The sequence below is a fragment of the Balaenoptera musculus genome, chromosome 1 (assembly GCF_009873245.2).
Source record: "Balaenoptera musculus isolate JJ_BM4_2016_0621 chromosome 1, mBalMus1.pri.v3, whole genome shotgun sequence".
NCBI lineage: Eukaryota > Metazoa > Chordata > Mammalia > Artiodactyla > Balaenopteridae > Balaenoptera > Balaenoptera musculus.
Window position 1 is genome coordinate 6,582,642 of NC_045785.1, and position 19,880 is coordinate 6,602,521.

Consider the following 19,880-nt stretch of genomic DNA (forward strand, 5'->3'; position numbering starts at 1 on the left):
ATCGTGGCCTCTCCTGTTGCGGAGCACAGGCTTCAGACGCGCAGGCTCAGTAATTGTGGCTCACGGGCCCATTTGCTCCGCAGCATGTGGGATCTTCCCAGACCAGGGCTCGAACCCGTGTCCCCTGCATTGGCAGGCAGATTCTCAACCACTGCGCCACCAGGGAAGCCCTGAAAAACTTTTGGAAATAGATAGTGGTGATGGTTATGAAAGCTTTGGATGTACTTAACGCCAGCCAATTGTACACTTAACAATGGTTAAAATGGTAAATTTTGCTATGTATATTTTGCCACCAAAAAAACAGAAAAAGAAAAAGACTAAGGCATTGTTTCTCACAGTAACTTGTCCATAATAGCATCAGGGGCCCTACAGAAAGACCGAGCGTCTGGGGAAACTGCCCCCGCTTAGGCACGAGCGTGCCCCCCTCAAGAATGTGCAGTCATGGTGGCCGTCTGGTGGCCAAAAGAGGGGGCCCAAAGGTGACTGTCATTAGTTACAGCCGGTCTCAGAAGTGGCGGCTGTGCGACAGTGATGTTGGAGGGTTTTAATTGCTCCTGAATTAATGTGCTTACTCCTCACCCCTGGGGTGCCTGGGTTTAATTACTGTCTTAGGTCACATATGCAAATGAGTCTGCTATCATTCCTGGTCCCTGTGGACGGCAGCCCTGATTACCAAGCCCTCACACTTTGCAGCAAGATGGGCAGGAAGAAGGCCGGGCTGGCCTCCCCCTAGAGCAGAACTGGATGAAGGTGGTGCCTTGCCGGCCACATTTATGGGCCTAGATGAGCTGACACGTTCAAGGCTGCGTCTGGGGAGTCGTTACTACCTGGAGGCACCGGGAGATGAGTTGTCAATGGCAGAGGAGCCCTGGCGGACCTGAACTCCGGAACCCTTGGGGATAGAGGGTTCTTACAAAAAGGAAAGATTTGGGACGATGTCGGCCTGCAGAAGAGACCGTGGACCAGGGGTGGCCAATTCAAAAGCCGTGGAGGGCTGGGCAGGCATGTAACTAAGGGAAGCAGGAGGCAGGGGGCTGCCTTCAGAAGAATCCCTGGCGGTCCAGGGGTTAGGACACTGGGCTTTCACTGCCGAGGGCCCAGATTCAATCCCTGGTCGGGGAACTAAGATCCCACATGCCGCAGGGCAACTAAGCCCACTCACTGCAACTACTGAGCCTGAGGGCCAGAACTACAGAGAAGCCCTCGTGCCGCAATGAAAGGTCCTGCGTGCCACAACTAAGACCTGACGCAGCCAAAAATAAATAAATAAAGATTTAAAAAAAAAATGGTGGCCAACTGCTGTCTTCTAGGAATGCAGGCCCAGTGTTGGCAATTTTCCAATCCATTAGAATGCAGAAATTGGAATTTTAAAAAAAAATGTATTTATTTATTTTTGGCTGTGTTGGGTCTTCATAGTTGCACACAGGCTTTCTCTAGCTGCGGCGAGCAGGGGCCACTCTTCATTGCGGTGCGTGGGCTTCTCATTGCGGTGGCTTCTCTTGTTGCAGAGCATGGGCTCTAGGCGAGTGGGCTTCAGTAGTTGTGGCACGTGGGCTCAGTAGTTTTGGCTTGCGGGCTCTAGAGCACAGGCTCAGTAGTTGTGGTGCACGGGCTTAGCTGCTCTGTGGCATGTGGGATCTTCCCGGACCAGGGCTCGAACCCGTGTCCCCTGCATTGGCAGGCGGATTCTTAACCACTGCGCCACCAGGCAAGATTTCTTTTTTTACAAGGAATCTGTTTTTTAGATTTTGACAACTCATTTGAACTAAAAAAAAAAACAACACTAGGTTGCCTGCGTTTGGAGGGTCGGGGTGGGGATTAGCCGGGAAGGGGCTCAAGGAACTCTTGGGGGTGTTGGAAACGGTCCGTTGTGGTGGTGGTGCTGGTTACCCAGGCGTATATGTGAAAACACATCAAACTGTATACTTAAAACAGGTGCCTGTTACTGAATGTTAATTATACGTCACTGAGGTTGGTTCAGTGGGTCCACACACTTCTCCCAGGTTGCTGTGAACTTTCCACTCCAGACTCTGTCCCTTTTTGTTCAGTCATGGCCACAGGTGCTTTATATGCTCTGAAGACCTTCCTCCTCTTTCCCTATGCCCTGTACCTCTTCCTAGGTAAGTGTATCAGCACCTGATGGTTTAATTCATTCTATGCTGGGTGGGAGCCTAAGCTGATGTGACCATTTATAATACTCTGTAATAAGCCATGAGGTAGCACTATTGGAGTATTAGCCTCATCGTACAGATTTGTTCAGTTGTTCAGCGGGAGGGCCAGAATCCAAACCTAGGTGGTCCAGCTCCTGCTGTGCTCTCAGCCACTGCACTGCATGAGCTTGGGCTGCTGTGGGGAGCAGGATCTCCACTGCCGGGAGGAGAGCTGACCGCACACAGAATTCGTAGTCAAGAGCCAGGCTCCTGTCCGGGCTTCCTCCCTGCAGATGGCACAGCTCGCAGCTCTGTGGCCTGAGGTGACTGCCTTCGGACGCCATCTTCCGGCCTCAGCTGCATTCAACAAAAATAAAGTGACCAGGGCGGCCGGGTTTTTTTTCAGGGGAAGCCTGGCATTCTAGGCCTGCCTGGTCATCACCAATCCTGCAATCCATCTCCTGTACTCTAGTGCTTCTCAAGCTGAGCTGCACATTGGAGTCAGCTGGGAAACTTTTAATACTGAGTCTTTGGTTTCTACTCTGAGGTTCTGATTTACTTGGTCTGGGCAATGGGAGACTTAAAGGCTTCCGAGGTGATTCCAATGTATGGCCAAGTTTGCAAACTACACTGTTTCAACTTTTCAGCTGATTTTTGTTCTAATGTTGCAGGAATCTGGAAGTTGGAAGACAACCACAGATGAAAAGTAAATATTTCGCGGGAAAGTATTTGTATTATGAGGTTAAAATTTAAAAAGAAAACACATAATGCAAGTCCAGAGACTACTACCAGAGATGTTTACTTTAAAAACACTTTAAGTTCCTGCAGTTGTGATCCAGAGAAATGTTTAACGTCATAGGTCATCTTAAAGCCCAAGCGTGGCTTTCTGGAAACTCAGAATTAACGTTGCCTGTCCTGCTTCAGACAGGGCCTCCAGGAAGAGGCCAATGGTCTGCAATTCCTCCTGGCCTACTCCTGCCCATCCGCATCAGGAACATGCTTCGTGCTTGTCTCTGCTGGGTCAGAGCTGTCAACCATCCTCCCCAGGGGCTCAGTGTCCCCAGGGCCAGGGAGGCCCCAGCAGCCTTCCTTCCGGGTGGAGCAGATCTGAAAGGGCTCCTTGCCCTTTAACCCAAGAGTGAAAAATGCGTTTAACTGCCATTGTTTTAAAATAAAAGTGTCAGGAAATGTTGACATGAAACCAAGTTTAGAGACACTAATGCTAACTTGCTGCTTTAAAGTTTGGATGAACAAACATTCTAGTGAGACTGTCAGGCTGAGTTCGACTCACTTCCTTGCAGAGTCAGTTTTTAGATGGAAACCAGTCATACAAAGCTGGGACAGGCGAGTGGTTTTGGCTGTACACAGGAGAGCTGTACATTAGGTGAAGAAGCGTTTTGTCATTATTTGGAGATTAAGTTATGGTTTAAGACGTATGTGTGTGGTTGCCAAGTTCAAAAGGGGTGGTGGCTTTGTGACATGACTCGAGTCCTACTGTTTAGTCAAATACTAATCTAGGTGTTACTGTGAAGCTATTCTGCAGACATAATTAAAACCACTTATCTGTTGACTTTGAACAAGGAATGATCTTGGATGATCTAGGTGGGCCTGAATCAGGTGAAAGGTCTTAAAAGCAGGGCTGACCCAAGAGAAATTTCACCTGTGTCCTGGTCACCCTCCCTTCTGACTGGCTGCCCTATAGATTGTGGATTAGCTTAGCCACAATCACAGAAGCCAATTCCTTGTGATAAATCCCTTAATATATGTACCTTCTACTGGTTCTGCTTCTTGGGTTAAACCCTGATACAGATGAGCAATAACAACAATGTCCACTGGGGGGCCTCGCCAGGTATTATAACCCAATTCAGAGCAACCATAGTATTTCACGTCTCACTGGTGCTTAGTCATTTCTCCAGAATGGTGCTTTCTGCAATGCTAATGCTTCACACCCGTGGTACCCAACTCAGTGGGCATCAGCCACGTGGAGCTTCTGAGGACTTGAAATCAGGTTAGTGAAAACGAGGAAAGAAATTAAATTAAAAAAATGTTTTTTTCAATTTTTTAGGCCATGCTGTGCAGCATGCAGGATTTTAGTTCCCCGCCCAGGGATCGAACCCGTGCCCCCTGCATTTGGGGTGTGGTCTTAACCACGGGACCATCAGGCAAGTCCCCAAGTTAAATCTGAATGTATCTAAGTAGGGTTCTCCAAGACCCTCTGGATGCCCTCCTACTGCCCCAGAGCTACCTCTAACCATTCTTTTACCAGTTTCCCCTAAGGATGGAGAACCTGCCCCGCAGCCTGCCCAGGACGCTCAGCTTCTCTCTGGTTTGGACTCATGGTGTGACCTAGAAGCTGCTGTCCTTGAGGTAATCTGCAAGAGCTCTGCATTTGTCTTTTCTCCCAAATTAACATGTCTGATCCTCAAGTCAGGCCTCTGGGCGCTGCCCGAGCTGCTGTGGAAGGGCACGGGCTGCCCCATCTCTCACCTCCTCCCAAACCGGCCCTTCCCCAGGGCTTATGCGACATCCTGCACAAACTCCTCTTCCCCTTCTGTCATGACACAAAGCCTCAGCTCTTGTAGAGGTGCTCCATGAATACTCAAGACGCGAGGACAGACAGACTGACGGACCACTTCATACACACACAGAGCATCCCTATGGGTCACTGAGGCCTTTTTATTTTGCACACAAAACCACCGGGGATCTTGCCTGTGGACGCCTCGGAGATTACAATGCAGATACACATGGCTCCAGACACTTGGTGGAAGCGAGGTGAGAAAAACAATGATTTGGGCCAATTATATAATTAGAGAGCTAGGGTTTCCAGCAGGGTTCCAGATGGTCAAGCTCGGCTTCTGCAGCAGGTCTAAGGAAGCAGTGAGAACGTCACAGGAAGGGGAAAGGGCAGTTAACTATCAGAGGCCCCTCAGAGCATCGGCAGGGGCCTCGGGCTGCCCAGGTGACATCAGGAGCAGGTCTAATTAGCCGACGAGTGACCGCAGGGCTCACCCGCACACAGCTTACTTATTAGCAAGGGGGTTTCTGAAGTTCCTGCCGGCAAACTTGGCCTTGCTGCCCAGTTCCTCTTCAATTCTTAGGAAGCAGAAAGATAGAGAGATGGGGAGAGAAAGAGAGAAGTCACACCTCAATGCAGTAAGTTTTCCCACCCAGAGAAGTGGTCAAAGACACATTTCCTGCCAGGAAGTTGGGGACCCAACCATTGCCCAGTCTGTCTAACTATTCCCCTAAACGTGAGCTTCTTGGAGATGCCAGGAATAGAAGAGCATTCGGCTCTCTCCGTCCACCCAATTCACGCAACAAGCTGTCCACCGGCTGCCCCTTCGCCTTCCTTCTCTTCCCCCCAGTGTTTCTGAAGGACAAAGGAGAAGATATGGTAGGACTATTTCTTAGAATATTTAAAAAAATGTTTTTTCAATGAAAGGATAACCCAGTTTCTGCAACAAATGGCACAGGGAAATAAGGAGGGGGCACTCATTAGTGTGAACTCTGTTTGGATCCTGATATCAAAAAAAAAAAAAGGGTACTGATGTTACCACTAATCGTCGGCATCATCACTGTAGAGTGGTTATGTTAAAAAACAAAAATAAGTCCTTATCTGAAAGAAATATATACAAGTGAAATCATAAGATGCCTGAATTTGCTTTAAAATTCTCCATGAAAAAAGGGTGTAAAGAGACAAAACATGGAGGAATACAGACAGCTGGTGTATCCGGATAATGGGGAAGGGAGTACATTCTACTGTTCACTGATTTTTTTATAGGCTTGAAATTTTCCAGGATAAAGTTTCAAAGACGGGGTAACGTGGGAGGACTTATAAAATGGACGTTCCTTTTCCCTTCAAGACTGTAATAATATAACAAAAGGGCAGATCTCCCTGTGTTTATAGGTGCTTCCCAAGGACACACTGAGACAAAAAAGGGGAGGGACCAGAACATCAGAAGGCGCTGAAGAGTGGAAACCCTGCTGTTTGCCCTTTGGCAATTTTTCTTCCTCTCTCTGAGCTCTGGTATCTTTGTCCACAAAACAAGGGTGTAAAATGAGAGCATCAGTTGTCTAAAGGGGAGCCAGTTCCCTCTCCCACCAGAAGATGGCAGCATCGTGTGGAGCAGGCCCCGCTCTGGGCCAACGCTGCCAGGCACCCAACCCGTCCCAACCTAACATATCGGGCCAGGGCCCCTGCCCCACCCTCGTACCAGCCCCACAGGGCCAGGGGCTCCTCCTGGAGACCAAGCAAGCCCACACAGGCAGCGAAGGCAGCCGCTTTACCTGAGGATCTGATTGTACTTGGCCAAGCGCTCGGATCTGCACGGTGCACCAGTCTTGATCTGGAAGGAGGAAAGAAAGGCCACAGTTGCTTACAGTGGACGCTGAATCTTCATGGGCATTTTGGGCAAGGGGAGGGTGCCACGGCAGAGAGCCAGCAATTTCTTAAAGAGGATCCCAGGCCCTAGGAAGGAGGGGATAAAAGAGGCACCCAGGACCCCATTCTCCCCCCTGCCCCCCCAGTCTGTGCTCAGGAAGTTGAGGTCAGAGAGAGAAGCAGGGAGCACCCTTCACCCCAGGGAGCTCTTTACCTGCCCGGTGCACAGTCCCACCACCAGGTCGGCGATGAAGGTGTCTTCAGTCTCCCCGGAGCGATGTGACACCATGACGCCCCACCCATTGGACTGGGCCAGCTTGCACCTAGAAGCCAGGGACAACCAGATGGCATGGGTCCACTGTCTGGGCACTGTGGCCCCTTCTGGCCTCCTGAGGCCATGACCCATCACTCCCGGTGGGGGGCCTGGGGCAGCCCTGAGCTCCCAACTGCTGGGGAAGAGGGTAACCCTCGCCCTCCTCTGAAGGGCCCGAGGACCTTTCTCTGCTCTCTAGTCACGTTTGAAAAACTGGGTTCAGACTCCTCAAGGGAGAGAGACGTGTGTCTCCTGACAAACGTTCTCCGTGTGATATTAAATCAGGAGTGTAGGGCCACCAAGTGGTCAGGATTAGAACACAACTGCCCAACGCCCCGATCCCCTAGGGGCCAAAGCTTACTTTAAACGCCACCAGGAGTTCCAGTCAGGAGGGCCCCCTCCCTCCGTGCAAGGGCACTTACGCCTGCAGGGACTCGGTCACGGAGCCGATCTGGTTCACTTTGAGCAGGAGGCAGTTGCACGATTTCTCGCTCACAGCCTTGGAAATCCGCTTGGGGTTGGTCACGGTGAGGTCGTCCCCCACCACCTGGATTCCCGCGCTGGCAGTGAACTTCTGCCAAGCTTCCCAGTCATCCTGGTCGAAGGGGTCCTCGATGGACACCACTGAGCAGAGCAGGGCAGAGCGTGTTCCATCAGCGTGGCCTCCCAGGCTGCTGACCCGCCGCACCCCAGAGCCCCCTCCCGCCCTCCTTCCCGCCTCACCTGGCCTCCCAACCCCCTCCTGGGACCAGGACTGCAGTCACCTGCGATCCCGCAACCCCACAGTTGTTAAGTGGGAAACTTGCTGCCCAGGGTGGTTTGAGTTTAGCGCCACCGAGAGCAAAAACAGAGCTGTGGACCCAGAGGGGTGAAGACCGGGCTTCAGGTCCTGGCTCCGCTTCCACCAAGTTACTTAACATTAAACGCAGGGACTTAGAGACGCCTCCCGGTCTGAACACCTGCTCCACCATTTGCTGTGTGCCCCTGGGCAAGTTCTAACCCACTCTGTGCCTGTGTGTCCCCTCTCCCGTGTGCATCAGGTGACGCAGAGCCTAGGAGCACCCAGTGGTCCTGGCTCTCAAGGCTCCTTTCCTCACTGTCAGTGGAGCCAGGACCACGTTTGCTCAGGAGGCGATCACACCGCACCGCGGCTGGCCGGCTGCCCGCTCTGCGGCACCAAGCACCCCAGTGAAGGCTCCAGCCACTCGCACACCTGCAGCCGCCCGGGAGCACTCACCTGGGTGGTCCCTGATGAAGGACTTGTACAGGCTGGCCAGCTCGTCGGCTGTGATGTACCTGCTGGGGTCATCGGGGGACTTGAAGTCCAGGTCGTACTTGCCCGACCGGAAGAACTCAGAGGCAGCCACATCCATGCCGATGACGACCTTATCGGTGTAGCCGGCCTTCCCGATGGCGTTCTTCAGCAGCTCCAGGGCTGGAAAGAGATGGCGGTAAGAGTCTGGAAACCAGGAGGATGGAGACAAAATTCCCCTTTAACTCTGCCAAATGGGAACCGTACCGGAAGAGGAAGAGATGCTCTGGCCCTAGGCACCAGTTTCAAAGATTCCAGTTACTCTTTTCTGCTCTGGGGCAAGAAACCATTGGTCAGGGGCACTAGTGCATGGCCAAGTTGGAAATGGACCCTAAGAGGCTTTTTCACTGACAAATGCTCCCAAATTTAGCACCAAAGAACAGCTGTGCCGGCCAAGATACAGTGACCAGCTGAGACCAGCTGTCCCGCAGAACTAGCTTTAAATAGAGCCAAGGCTGAGATCCAAGAGGGAGCCCAGTGGACGGGGGGCCCGGCCCGCACAGCGAGGCCCCCGCCCCTGCTCTGCTGTCCGGCCCAGGCTCAGGGTCGGCCTCGCTCAGCAGCGCTGCTGGTTGGGAAACTGACAGACACCGGCCCCCGTTCCACAACAAAGATCCCCAAGATTCAAACTGCGTGAAGGGCCACTTTTTATAGGTTAAAATAGCCGAACGTCAGCAATTTTGTATGACTGACCCAAAGAGCAGGATGGACATTTTCTTTCACTAGCCATCCTTGAAGGCAATGAAATATGCTTGGAACCCTACTTTTTCTTCTAAAACAAAAAATTCATCCGTGAATTCTTTTCCTAAGACTTCTGTATTCTCTACTCAACTCTCACATTTAATCCTGTGCCTAAGGATTCAAAGCTAAATAAAGCCTGTGCAGCATTAGGGCGGCTGGATGACCCGAAACGGTTACTGACAGCAGTCCTCATCGCAGCCAGCATCCTTGAACACGGAGCAGGTTGCAAACCTTTGCCATCGCTGGGGGAGCAAGGACGACAGCAAGAAAACGAACCGCCTCCCTAGCCCACCGTCAGCTCAGTTTAAGCAAATCATCAGGCCGTTCAGAGGTCGAATTAATAAGAAAATTTCTCGTGATTTTTTTTTTTAAATGAAGCGCTAGCTCCCACATCTGCAGGGTTTTGCATTTTGCTACTTAATGAACGAAAGGTGGAAAGAGCAGCGCCCCTGAGGGCAGGCGTGGAAGCCTCGCAGACGCTGGGGGCGGTGCTCAGAAATCCAGGGGCTTCCTCCGGAGCCTCTACCTTCTTTGTTCTCCAGGATGTTGGGAGCAAACCCGCCTTCGTCTCCCACGTTGGTGGCGTCTTTCCCGTATTTCTCCTTGATCACATTCTTCAGGTTGTGGTACACCTCCGCTCCGATGCGCATGGCCTCCCGGAAGTTTTCGGCCCCGATGGGGAGGATCATGAACTCCTGCATGGCCAGCTTGTTGCCAGCGTGAGAGCCCCCGTTGATGACGTTGAAAGCCTGTGGGGAGAGAGACAAGTACAGCTCCAGGCCCGGGGGGGTCGCGCCCCTCAGCAGCCCCCCGATGCCCAGGTGCACGGCTCCCACGTGGGGCCCGTGCGGCTCTGAAGCCACCAGGTCTCTCTGCACTGCGGTCACTACCACCACAAGTGCACACAACCCGACAAGGCAGGTACAATTTTCATCTCCCATCGACAATTAAGGAGATGGGTGCAGGGGGGCCGAGTCACCTGCTCAAGGTCACTCTTAGCTGGTGGCGGCGGAGTTATTTGCAGCCGAGACCCCCAGAGCCTGCTCTACCCGTGTGCTGGAGAGTCACCCGTGGATGAGGTCGAGCGGCGGGAGGTCTTGGGACCCCATGAGAAAGCGAACGCTCGCCACTCACCGGAACTGGCAGGATGACCTCGGCATTGCCAGCCAAGTCGGCGATGTGGCGGTACAGGGGCACCCCCTTCTCAACGGCACCAGCCTTGCACACAGCCAGGGACACGCCCAGGATGGCGTTCGCACCAAACTTGGCTAGAACAGAACAGGTTATGTTAAGGGATTTCTTACTCACCAGCCTTCCCGCCTGCGCTACTGTGTGCACCCTGGATTGTATTCGGAACCTTTTCCTTTCTATCTCCTTTGCATATTCACACCAGAAATGCAATAGACTTCCACGTAGGCTGCTTTTTCCCCCAAAGAGAAAGCCCTTTCTTTGGTCCATGGTACTCTGGAAAATTCCACAAATTGCTCGATTATATAAAGCACGAGCCTCTTCTGAGTAACCCTACATGCCTGCTGCTGTCAGCTAGCTATGCTCCTGATATTTAAAAATGTGATTTATTAGCGTTAGGGGAGGACCGCAGACAGTTACGTAATTCATCGTTAGGGACGACACGACCTCTCCCCAAAGGACTTCAAGGGTCTTCAGGAGAAGCCACAATCTTCCTGGCAAAGACCCCACCTCAGGCCACTCACATTTATTTTCTGTGCCATCCATCTCTATCATCAGCTTGTCGATCTTCTCCTGCTCCACGACGTTCAGTTTCTACACGGAGAGGGAGGATAAGCTGCTTGGGAGGGAGTGGTGCCTCTACCTGCATGCCCTGTGCCCTCCTGTCACAGAGCCATCAACCCTTGGAACCGTGCAAAGCCCAGATCAATTCTATGTTATCCATGTGTTTGGCAGGCAAAAAAAGGGGGAATGCCAAGAGAAAATGGGGAGACAGAACAATGCCCTTCACTTGCTTTAAGAGCATCAGGCATTTCTCCAAGCACGAGGGATCCGACAATGCATGGTCCTCATGTCATGAAGGGGAGTCTACTGAGGGAGTCCGAGGTCACGTTACACATGAGGCAGAACTGTCTGCTTCATGCTAAAGAAGGAATTACTCCAAAGCAGTGTGACTTTTGGGGCAGCAAATAACAGAATTCATTGTTCTTTACCATCAAAGTCAGTTTCTGCCGTCACTCGGCTGCCCTCAGTGACAGCAAACTCCATCATCTGATGGGAGATACGAGTTTTGTACGTAGTCCACAATCATTTAGCAAAATGTTTGACGACTGATGAAAATGACTATTTTTGGTGAGAGTATAAATAAAACTGGTGTCTTAAAAACTGGCTCAAAGTAATGTAATAAAAGTCGGCATTACTTTAAAAACTCCATAAGTGAATGATACCAGCATGTTATTTATAACGTTTCTTATATAAAAGCTAAAATATGAAAGAAAACCAGAATCTGTAAGTCCATCATGCCATGTTAACAATACGGCATCTTTTGCTTTCGTGACAAGGCATCTTTGGGTAAAGTTAGAAGCCACCCCAGCAGATGGCTTGAGGTCAACCCTCACCAAGAGTTAGACTGAAGTTTGTCTCCCCCAAGTAAAGAAAAATGTCCAGGAAAGCCCTGCTCACTGTCAGTCAGGCCAGGTGAGGGCGCAGAGGCACAAAGAACAGCGGTGTGTGAAGGGCCCTAGGAGGCTGGGCCGGAAGGTGTGCGTGGCAAGGCAGTGCTGAAAACCTCCGCCTGGGGACCCATTACAGACAGCCACGTGGGCCAGGCCACAGCAGGCAAGCTGGGGAGAGGATCAGCAGAGGGGCCGCTTGCCCCCGGCGTACAGGGTGGAGCCGGGAGAGGGGCCATACCAAGGAGGACACACAGGCCGAGGCTGGGTTTGGACCCGAGAAAGGGCCATAGTTACGGAGAGCGGGGCTGGAGGGAGGATAAACGAGACCAAGCCCCAGACCCACTTCAGCTACAGCAGCTCCACTTTGATCTGTTTGACACATTGAGGTTTCAAGTAGGATTTTATATAACAGGAGTTCTGCTGTTTAAAAACACAGTAAATAATTCCACAGTTCATGAAAAATGAGTCAGTCGCCACAGATACTACATTTAACGCCCCTGAGAACTGCTCTTAAAATCTGGATCTTAACTCCCCGAAGGTCAAGATGGCTGTGGGGAAACATCAAGGCGCTAAGAGCTTCCCGTCCCTCGGATCCAATTCCATGCGCTGTTAGCCATGGACACGTGGACAGGCAGAGGGTGGGTTAGGAAAGGCGAAGTTATTCGCATGCACGACAGGGAATCCAACTGGCTTCTTTAGCTCTCAGAATAAGCTCTTCCATGAACAGGAAAGCCTCCTGGGCTGGCCGGGGAGGCGCTTTGATAGCATTAATATACATTAGTTATCAGGAGGCAGGTCCTACCTTGCTAACCAGGGCAGGCGCAATAGTTTTATTGATGTGCTCAACAGCCTTTGAGACACCTGGAAGGAATAATCAAATCAAATTACCGACATTAATGAAAGACAGGCTTGAGCAGCATTGCTGGAGAGAACCACTCACCATGTTAACCCAGATATTCAGAGCCGACCAAAGACCTTCAATGGGATCTCCTTCAAATCCCCATCACCCTCTCCCCCCCGGAATCGGAGGGCTTTCTGGCCCAGTCTGAGTGCTCTTACCTAGGACCCCCAAGGGTTAGAGCCGCACACAGAGCAACCATCCAGAATGTCTGAAGGGAGGTTAGTTGGCAAGACCATGCACTGGACAGGCCAGCTGCCGAGACTAAAGGACGCCCAATGTATGTGTTACCTGTGTGCACAGGGCTGGTGCCAGGAACTCGTTAATATACTTAATGGGTCTGGAGACACCTGACCAGTAGAGATGGGCAGAGAAGGAAAAAAGAAAGACTGAGAAGAGAACAGGCTGTGCAGGAGGCTGAGTGAGAGAAAGAGAGGAAACAAGAAGACAGGGAGAACGCTGCAGGGACCGTGCATCTGTCCTCATTACAGCCAGGGCACAGCACTGCCCTGCCGCTGTAGGCACGTAGGCCTGGGCCGCCAGCAAGGCCCCTGGGGAGAGCTCTCTGCACAAGCTGCCTCCCTCCAGTGGGGCGCCGCGACCCTGGCCCAGCGCCCCCAGCCCCACCTCGCCCTCGCCTCCTCCCCTGCGGCGTTTTTGGACTCTTTCCTCATCGCCCTCCCTGGAGAGTTGGCAGCACACGTGCCCTCCACCTGTCTACACGTGTGGCCCTTCGGAAGGCCACAAACCATGAACTGTCATGATATGTTTTTGCTTCCTCTCCAGAACCAGTTCCCGTCCCCGTTGAGAATGCCCAGTCTAGCCCTATCTGCTTTTCTGTAGTTTGGCCGCACAGGTTCTATCTACAGAAAGGTGAACACTGCCGACACAGTACCCAGCCCGTGTGCATACAGCCCAGCGGAGGCTGGCTCTGCCAGAGAGACCGAAAGACAACGACAGGCCATCAATGGTGAGCCATCAGCCAGGCCTTCGGGAGCTCTTCTCCTCCACGACTAGACCCTGAAGAGGCCTGATGGCCCGGAAGGCCCTCAGAGCCCTCCCGGAGGATGGGAGGCTGCTCCTTAGTACTAGATAACTTGTCTTCTTCTTCTCCCACATCCTCTGACCCAACCAGGAGTTCTTCACAGATTGGAGACAAACTGCAGTAGAAGTAAGTGTTAAAACGCCTGCCCTGAGCGCCAGGGTCAGGGACGCTGGAACCAATCAGCCGGCTCTCCCAGCTCCTCCACGCGCGGCGCCCACGCTCTGGGCCGAATCAGAGGCCTGCTACCCTCAAACGCAAGCCGCGGGGAGCAGGAGGCAGGCTGTGGCTGCCGGGGGCCGGCCTGGGCTCGGCGCTTACCTTTGCCCATGTAGCGCGTCTTGTCGTTGTCCCGGAGCTCCAGGGCCTCGTAGATACCAGTTGAGGCGCCACTGGGCACAGCAGCTCTGAAGAGACCTGGATGTGGAGAGAGGAGGGCGAAAAACAGTTAATGACTAAGAAACAGCTCCCGCCCTCGCCCAAGTCCCTCCCCGCTCACAGAGGGCAGCTGCCCTTAGGAAAGGGTTACTTCCTCCCAACGACGGCAAGACTCAGACGGGCTGCTCCTCCTGCCTTTCATGTTTTTATGATTCTGCACTGCAGACACTACAGCACAGCTGATGAATTTCTCTAAAGAAAAAGGTCTAGAGCAGAGCTTCTCAGATTTTAACGTGCACACATATCACCTGTGGGTTAAAGTGCAGATTCCAAAACAAATGGGAGGTCTGAGCCCACACCTCTCAAAGCTCCCCACTGGAGCCCCGGAGCTGGGCCGTGGACCACCCCCAGCAGCGCGGCCTAAAATACAATGCAAGCCACCTACGGGATTTAAGCTTATCTAGCAGCTAGTAACCCACGAAAACACTGGGCTATTTTAGACAGTCCAGCTGTAGAGCACCGTGGCCAAGCTTCCCTTAGGCCAGTGAGATGAGGCTGCTAGCTTTCCAGCCTTGAAAGCACTGGCTCAAGAGGTATCTCTACAGCTCACCTGCCTCAGCTTAGGGAGCAATAAATGCTATTTGGGGGTTCTCTGCATAACAGGAAACCAGAAAACAGGACAGATTGGAAGAGAAAAGGAATAAGCACAGTAACACTAGAACCCAATCAAGCATGCACTGCACAATCCTGCAGATATAGAAACCAGCTGCCTGGTTAAGCCTAGACTGTGGAGCAGAAAAACGGCAAATCTTCTTGAAGAAGGACAGACAGTGCCAAGAACGGTACTGCAGAAATCCGTTACACAGGGCAGAAGGGTTAGGGGAGCAGGAAGTGTGGGCAGCCTCTTGAATCTCCTTGAAACCATTAGGGATTTCCCCATCTGAGGTATGCGGGAGATGTGAAAGGAAATGAACTAAGAGGAAAAACCCAACCAAGTATCGCAGTCATACTTGGTTGCATGCCTGTGCCACCGCACCGACTGTGTGACCAGCAGGACACACGTTCTTCTCGACACAGGCCCTGGCTTTCTCTGTATCCATCAGGCGCTGGACCAGGTGAAGAAATGAGGAAAGCAAGAGTGACCCTAATGTCAACTATGGACTTTGGGTGATGATGTGTCAACGCAGGTTCGACTGTAACAAAGGTACCGCTCTGGTGGTGGCGGTGATAGTGGGGACAGGGGGTAGACGGGAATGCTCTGTACCTTCCACTCAATTTTGCTGTGAACCTAAAACTGGTCTAAAAAATAAATTCTAAGAAAGAAAGAAGTGATGAAAGTTTCTTAACAAATTTATGACTTCCTGTTATTTTTTTCTTTTCTTGAAAGGATTAAGACACATAAGAGAAAGTTCCATTCATTTAAATGTCAAAAGACATTAATTTTAGTCATTTTAAAGAGTTTCAAAGAAAATTCCCCCTCTCAACAATCTTCTAGTGTCCTGGGTCTTTTTTCGTTGTTCAAAGTCCATTAATTTCCAAGTGGAAAGTTCCACTCTCTGACTAAGTGTGCCAGTTTCATAAGCTGAAAGGAAATTCTCACCATCTTCTGAGAACACACGGCATTTGCCACAAGGCACATGCCCAGAAGCAATCGTGTTCTGAGGGCACCCCGACAGTAACCAAAGGCAGACTCCTGCCCAGTGAATCTCGACTCAAGGGGCCTTCATTTTCTGGGCGAGGGGGAAGGGAGGACAGGAAGGGAAGGGTTCCACAGCCAGGCCTGGGATTCAGACCATGACTCAGCTCTGACTGGCAGGCCTGTGCTCAGCACCACTGAGTGATTCTGCCTGAAGTTCCTTTTCCAGCTTCAACCATTTAGAAAACAGCAGAGACATTGCTGGAGGTAATGCAGGGCAAGGGAAGCACTACAGTTTCTTAAAGTAAAGAAGAAAAATGGGGGAGCTTTTAAGGGTTCCCATTCTATTCTTTTCTCAAGTGGGCAAATTCTTCTTAGGGGACTTACAGCCAGGTAAAAATATGAGCCTCTGGAATGTTCCAACACCCCAAAGTAAAAACTGTCCCGGATCCTCTAAGAGTGATTTCTGGAAATGGAGATAAGAGCGCTATATATACCCTTGTACTCCCCTAATCTCTTTCCTTTTCAAGGAAGAAAGATCCATCCTATCACGCCGTATCTACGTATTTGGTCACAGCAAGCTGTGAACCAAATTAGTGATAGGCCCTTTTAGGGACAAGGTTATCACATTACCTCCCCACCTCACTGACCTAGCAGCCAACCCGTGTTCTGCTCTACGTACCAAGAAGCACCAAGACAAGGACCTCTTGCCTTAAAACCCTCCCAACCTCCCCCCAGTGGGGAACCACAGCCCACCAGCATGTGCAGACCAGAAAGAAGGGCTTTTACCACAACAGACGTTTTCTTGCCTAAGGCTCTGTCATTTGAAGTTTTAAAAAATGGAGTGTGGTGCTAGGGACTATAGAAACAAAGGTGGCCCATACCTTTTGAGGTGTAGAGATCAACCTCAACAGTGGGATTCCCACGAGAGTCGAAGATCTCTCTGGCGTGGATCTTGAGGATAGACATGGTGAATTTCTGTGGGGAAGCACAGTCCATATTTTCCATAAACCATAAGGCAGCCTCGACTCATTACGCAAGGGGTCACTTCTGAGGATCCCTAGGCTAGAAAGAGTCTGCATAAACTAAAAACTGGATGTAGGAAGGCTGACTGGAGTGGGAGAAAATGCCTGCTGGAGAGCACTGGGAATTGTTCCTAAAAAGTAGGTAGGGGCAGCTCTACAAGGCCCTAGTAGTTCAGGTCTTGTCCTACAGGCAAAGCAAGCCCGGCAGTGCGCGTGCTGGCGGGCAAGACTCACACGTTGATGGCGTGCAGAGTGTCTGAAGAAGAGAGTCTGAAACTGGCTGTCATTAGTTACCAACGAGGGTAGGTGCGGGGCCATGGGAAAGGGACCAAATCAGGACCAAGGGGACGTGAAGGCCACAAGCAAACCCATCTAGGATTAGGGGGGTGGGGGTGACCAGGAGGAAAATCTGGTTTGTAGTGGAACAGTGAATTAAAAGTTGGGAACACAGTTCATCAAGTAAAACCTGAGGTAGCAGGAGAAGGCTCAATTGGTCGATGTTGGATAATCAGTTAGAAATTCTGAATCTGGAGGCCAGGAATGAGCTCCTTGGTCTATGTGCTGTGATCTTTGCCAGTTTCTGAGCCTTTCAAACCTCACAGTACTTGGGCCTTTAGCAAGACAGGGCACACAAATAACATTATCTAGTCAGTGTTGCTTTCAATGGGCATTTCACCCCATTTAAAAAACTTAATTATGAAATGTCGTGATCTGTAACTAGAGAAAGGATTCTATCTTTGAGCACCAGGATACGCCAAGGGAAGAGCTTTCCTTTGAAAACACCTTTAGAAAGAAGGGGAGGGGGGTGGTCTGCAGCCACAGAGAACAAATATCAAGAGCTCAGAGAAAGCCCCTTTCTTGCTTTTTTCTCCCAGAGGCTCTCCAAGGAACAACAGAATCGAACAACTTGTAGGACTGAAGTGGAGAGGAACCAAATCAGTGTTTGGAAGCCATTATCTAGCTGGGCTCCTCTCCATTATCTTCTCTGGAATGTTCTGAAGCAGCAAATGGCATCTTTTTAAGTTTCAAAATTAGATACTGAAGTCACTTCTGTGGCTTTGTTTTTTCTTTGTAACAATGGAGTTTTATTCATTAGCCAATAAAAAGGTATCTAGTTTTTAATCTCAAAAAGGCAAATTTGTTTAAAATCTTTTAAGTTTTAAAATTTTAGTTAACTTTGAATTTTGGCAAATCATATACCCGTGTAACACTGACCGCCCCAAAAAAGTCCCCAGAGGCCATTTCCAGTCACTGCTCCCCCTGCATCCCCAGGCCACCACTGATTTACTTCATAGATTTTAGATGCACTTTTAAGCACATCTTCATTACACTTCCTCATCATACAGTTGTAAGATTTCATTTCTGGTTTTATTTTAGTGATATAAGACAAGGCAGTCGACTGATTTCACGATGTGAAAATAAAATTCAACTTATCTTGAAATTAGGTAGTAAAACTTTTCTCCGAAGTCATTAAAATGCAGGGAGCACAGGCAGGGCGGAAGGTGGGTCTGACTAGGAGCCTGCACAGCCTTTTATCTGCCTGGACTGAAGCCCGGACCAGGGGCGGAACGAGCACACCGGGCAGCCGGGGCCTAGGTGCGCCCCGGAAGCAGGTCAGCCAGCTGCCCACACCGCCCAGGGGGAAGACCACATTGCCGAGGAACCAGCGAACAGGAAGTTTTCTCAAAGTACATCCTTTTTATGTCAGATCAGGGGCCGACTGTTGGTGGCCAGCCCCGGGGAGCAGGGAGCGCCTCGTGCCCGACTTGGGCGAGGTCGCCTGCAGGGCTTCCAATGACCCCACGGCTCTGCTGCAGTCCCCTCCAGATCAAGTGCCTTCTGAAGGCAGATCAGTCCCTGCTCATTCCGGAGCAGGGACGGGCTGGACACTCAGGCGCCAGGCCGAGGGCCACCAGCGGGAGGCAGGGGCGCGGGGCCGGGGGTGGGGTGGCCTGCAGCTTCCCGGGCCTCTCTCCTTTTCCGGCCCCCTTTCTCCATTCTCGGAAGAGCCTGGCTTTAATGAGCACGCGGGTTAGGCCTGGAGCGCTCGCCACACCTTCCACCCTCATCGCCTGCTGTCCTGGTGACCGCGTGTTCTACCTCTAACCTCCCGAGACAGTGACGCGGCCCCGTAACTCGTAATCACAGGCTGAGCTGCACCTTCGCCTCCGGAGAAACCGGGCGCCGCGCCCCCGCCTCGGGCCGCGACTCCGGCCCGGGGAGGCCGCTCGCGCGCGCCGACCCGCCCCTTCCCCGCCGAACCCCCGGGCACGCCGTCTGAGGGGCAGGAGCGCCCGCGGGCCCGGGGCACCCACGCGCCGCCTGCCCGGGCGCTTGCTCGGCAGCCCTTCCTTGAGTCCTCACCCGGCCGCCTGAGGTCGCCGCACGAGAGAGAAGCAGAGGGTGCTGCGGACGCCGAGGGCGAGCGTTAACGCGCAATGTCCGGACGTTCCAAGTCCCGCGAGCTCGTCTCCGCTCCGCCGGCCTGGACTTCCTGCCGAGCTCGCGGGGACCCCGCCCACTTCCCGCCCCTCAAGCCCACCGCCTCCGCGCTGCCTCGCCATTGGCCCAGCGCGCCGTCACTCGGGCCCTCGCCTCCGAGGGAGGGGTGGGACTGCGGGCGCCGGGAACTGGAAGAGGGGGCGACGTCTCGGGTAGTTGGGGCGGGGTCGGGCTGGGCGCCCCCACTCCTGCGCGGCTATGTCGGGATGCGGGCGAAACCCCGTCCCCCTTCGCTCCCGCCCGCCGCTGGGACCCGCGGCTGAGCGGAGTCTGTGGCGCCGGGGCCTCGGGGGAGGGGCGGGGCGGCGCGGCCGGCGCGGCCGGCATGAGGGCTCGGGGCTCCGTCACGTACTCCGAGTCCCGCACGCACGCCGCGTCGCCCCGGCGCCGCACGTCCGGCCCACGACCTTGGTGACGACCTTCGCGGCCCGCCCTTCCCGGCCGCCCCACCCGTCGCCCCTCAGCGCGGTGCCGGAGACCCCGGCGCCCTGGAGACGTTGGCGGCCGCCCGCCCGGACCCCGCTCCCGGGCCGCGGGGTCGCGAGCCCGGCCACGTGTGCCCACCCGCGCCTGCGCCCTGCGCGCCCGGCTGCCCTCCCGCCAAGGTGACCCGGTCCCTTTGTCCTTGCGTCGGTCACACAGGAGTTATTAGGCCAAGAGCCGAAAGGATGTTCGCTTTCCCTTAATTACAGCGCTTCCTATGTGCCAGGCACTCCTCCACGTGCGTGCCCAGGGTTAGTTCATTCTTCGGCTCTTGTTAATGTTGGATCTTGAAAGTAAGCTTCTATACCTCCCTTTCCCATACATGTGAACCATACTTGTACTGATTTGGGAATGGAATTTCACACAGACTCGGGGAA

General features: G+C 52.6%; 1 protein-coding gene across 2 annotated transcripts; it reads right to left on the reverse strand.

Moving 5' to 3' along the window:
* Positions 1-4,802: 4,802 nt before the first annotated feature.
* ENO1 (enolase 1) lies at positions 4,803-19,028 on the reverse strand. Of its 2 annotated transcripts, none has more exons than XM_036853308.1 (12): positions 18,883-19,028; positions 16,378-16,471; positions 13,801-13,896; positions 12,729-12,787; positions 10,610-10,679; positions 10,032-10,165; positions 9,424-9,646; positions 8,082-8,279; positions 7,267-7,468; positions 6,746-6,854; positions 6,438-6,496; positions 4,803-5,243 (listed from the first exon to the last, which is right to left on the reverse strand). In XM_036853308.1, the coding sequence occupies exons 2-12, from the start codon at positions 16,460-16,462 to the stop codon at positions 5,171-5,173; spliced, it is 1,308 nt and encodes a 435-aa protein (XP_036709203.1). In that variant the 5' UTR covers positions 16,463-16,471; positions 18,883-19,028; the 3' UTR covers positions 4,803-5,170. The 2 variants fall into 2 exon arrangements, with proteins under 2 accessions (XP_036709203.1, XP_036709195.1); XM_036853300.1 differs by lacking the exon at positions 12,729-12,787 and adding an exon at positions 12,342-12,400 and having other exon boundaries at positions 18,883-19,027.
* Positions 19,029-19,880: the final 852 nt, after the last annotated feature.

Coding starts and splice junctions, on each gene's coding strand:
- ENO1 (XM_036853308.1), bottom strand. CDS start 16,462: ATGTCTATCCTCAAGATCCACGCCAGAGAGATCTTCGACTCTCGTGGG. Junction 10,680..12,728: donor CACCAGCCCTGTGCACACAG/GTAACACATACA, acceptor CTCTCCGTGTAG/AAACTGAACGTCGTGGAGCA. Junction 9,647..10,031: donor AGGTCATCCTGCCAGTTCCG/GTGAGTGGCGAG, acceptor CTCTCCCCACAG/GCTTTCAACGTCATCAACGG.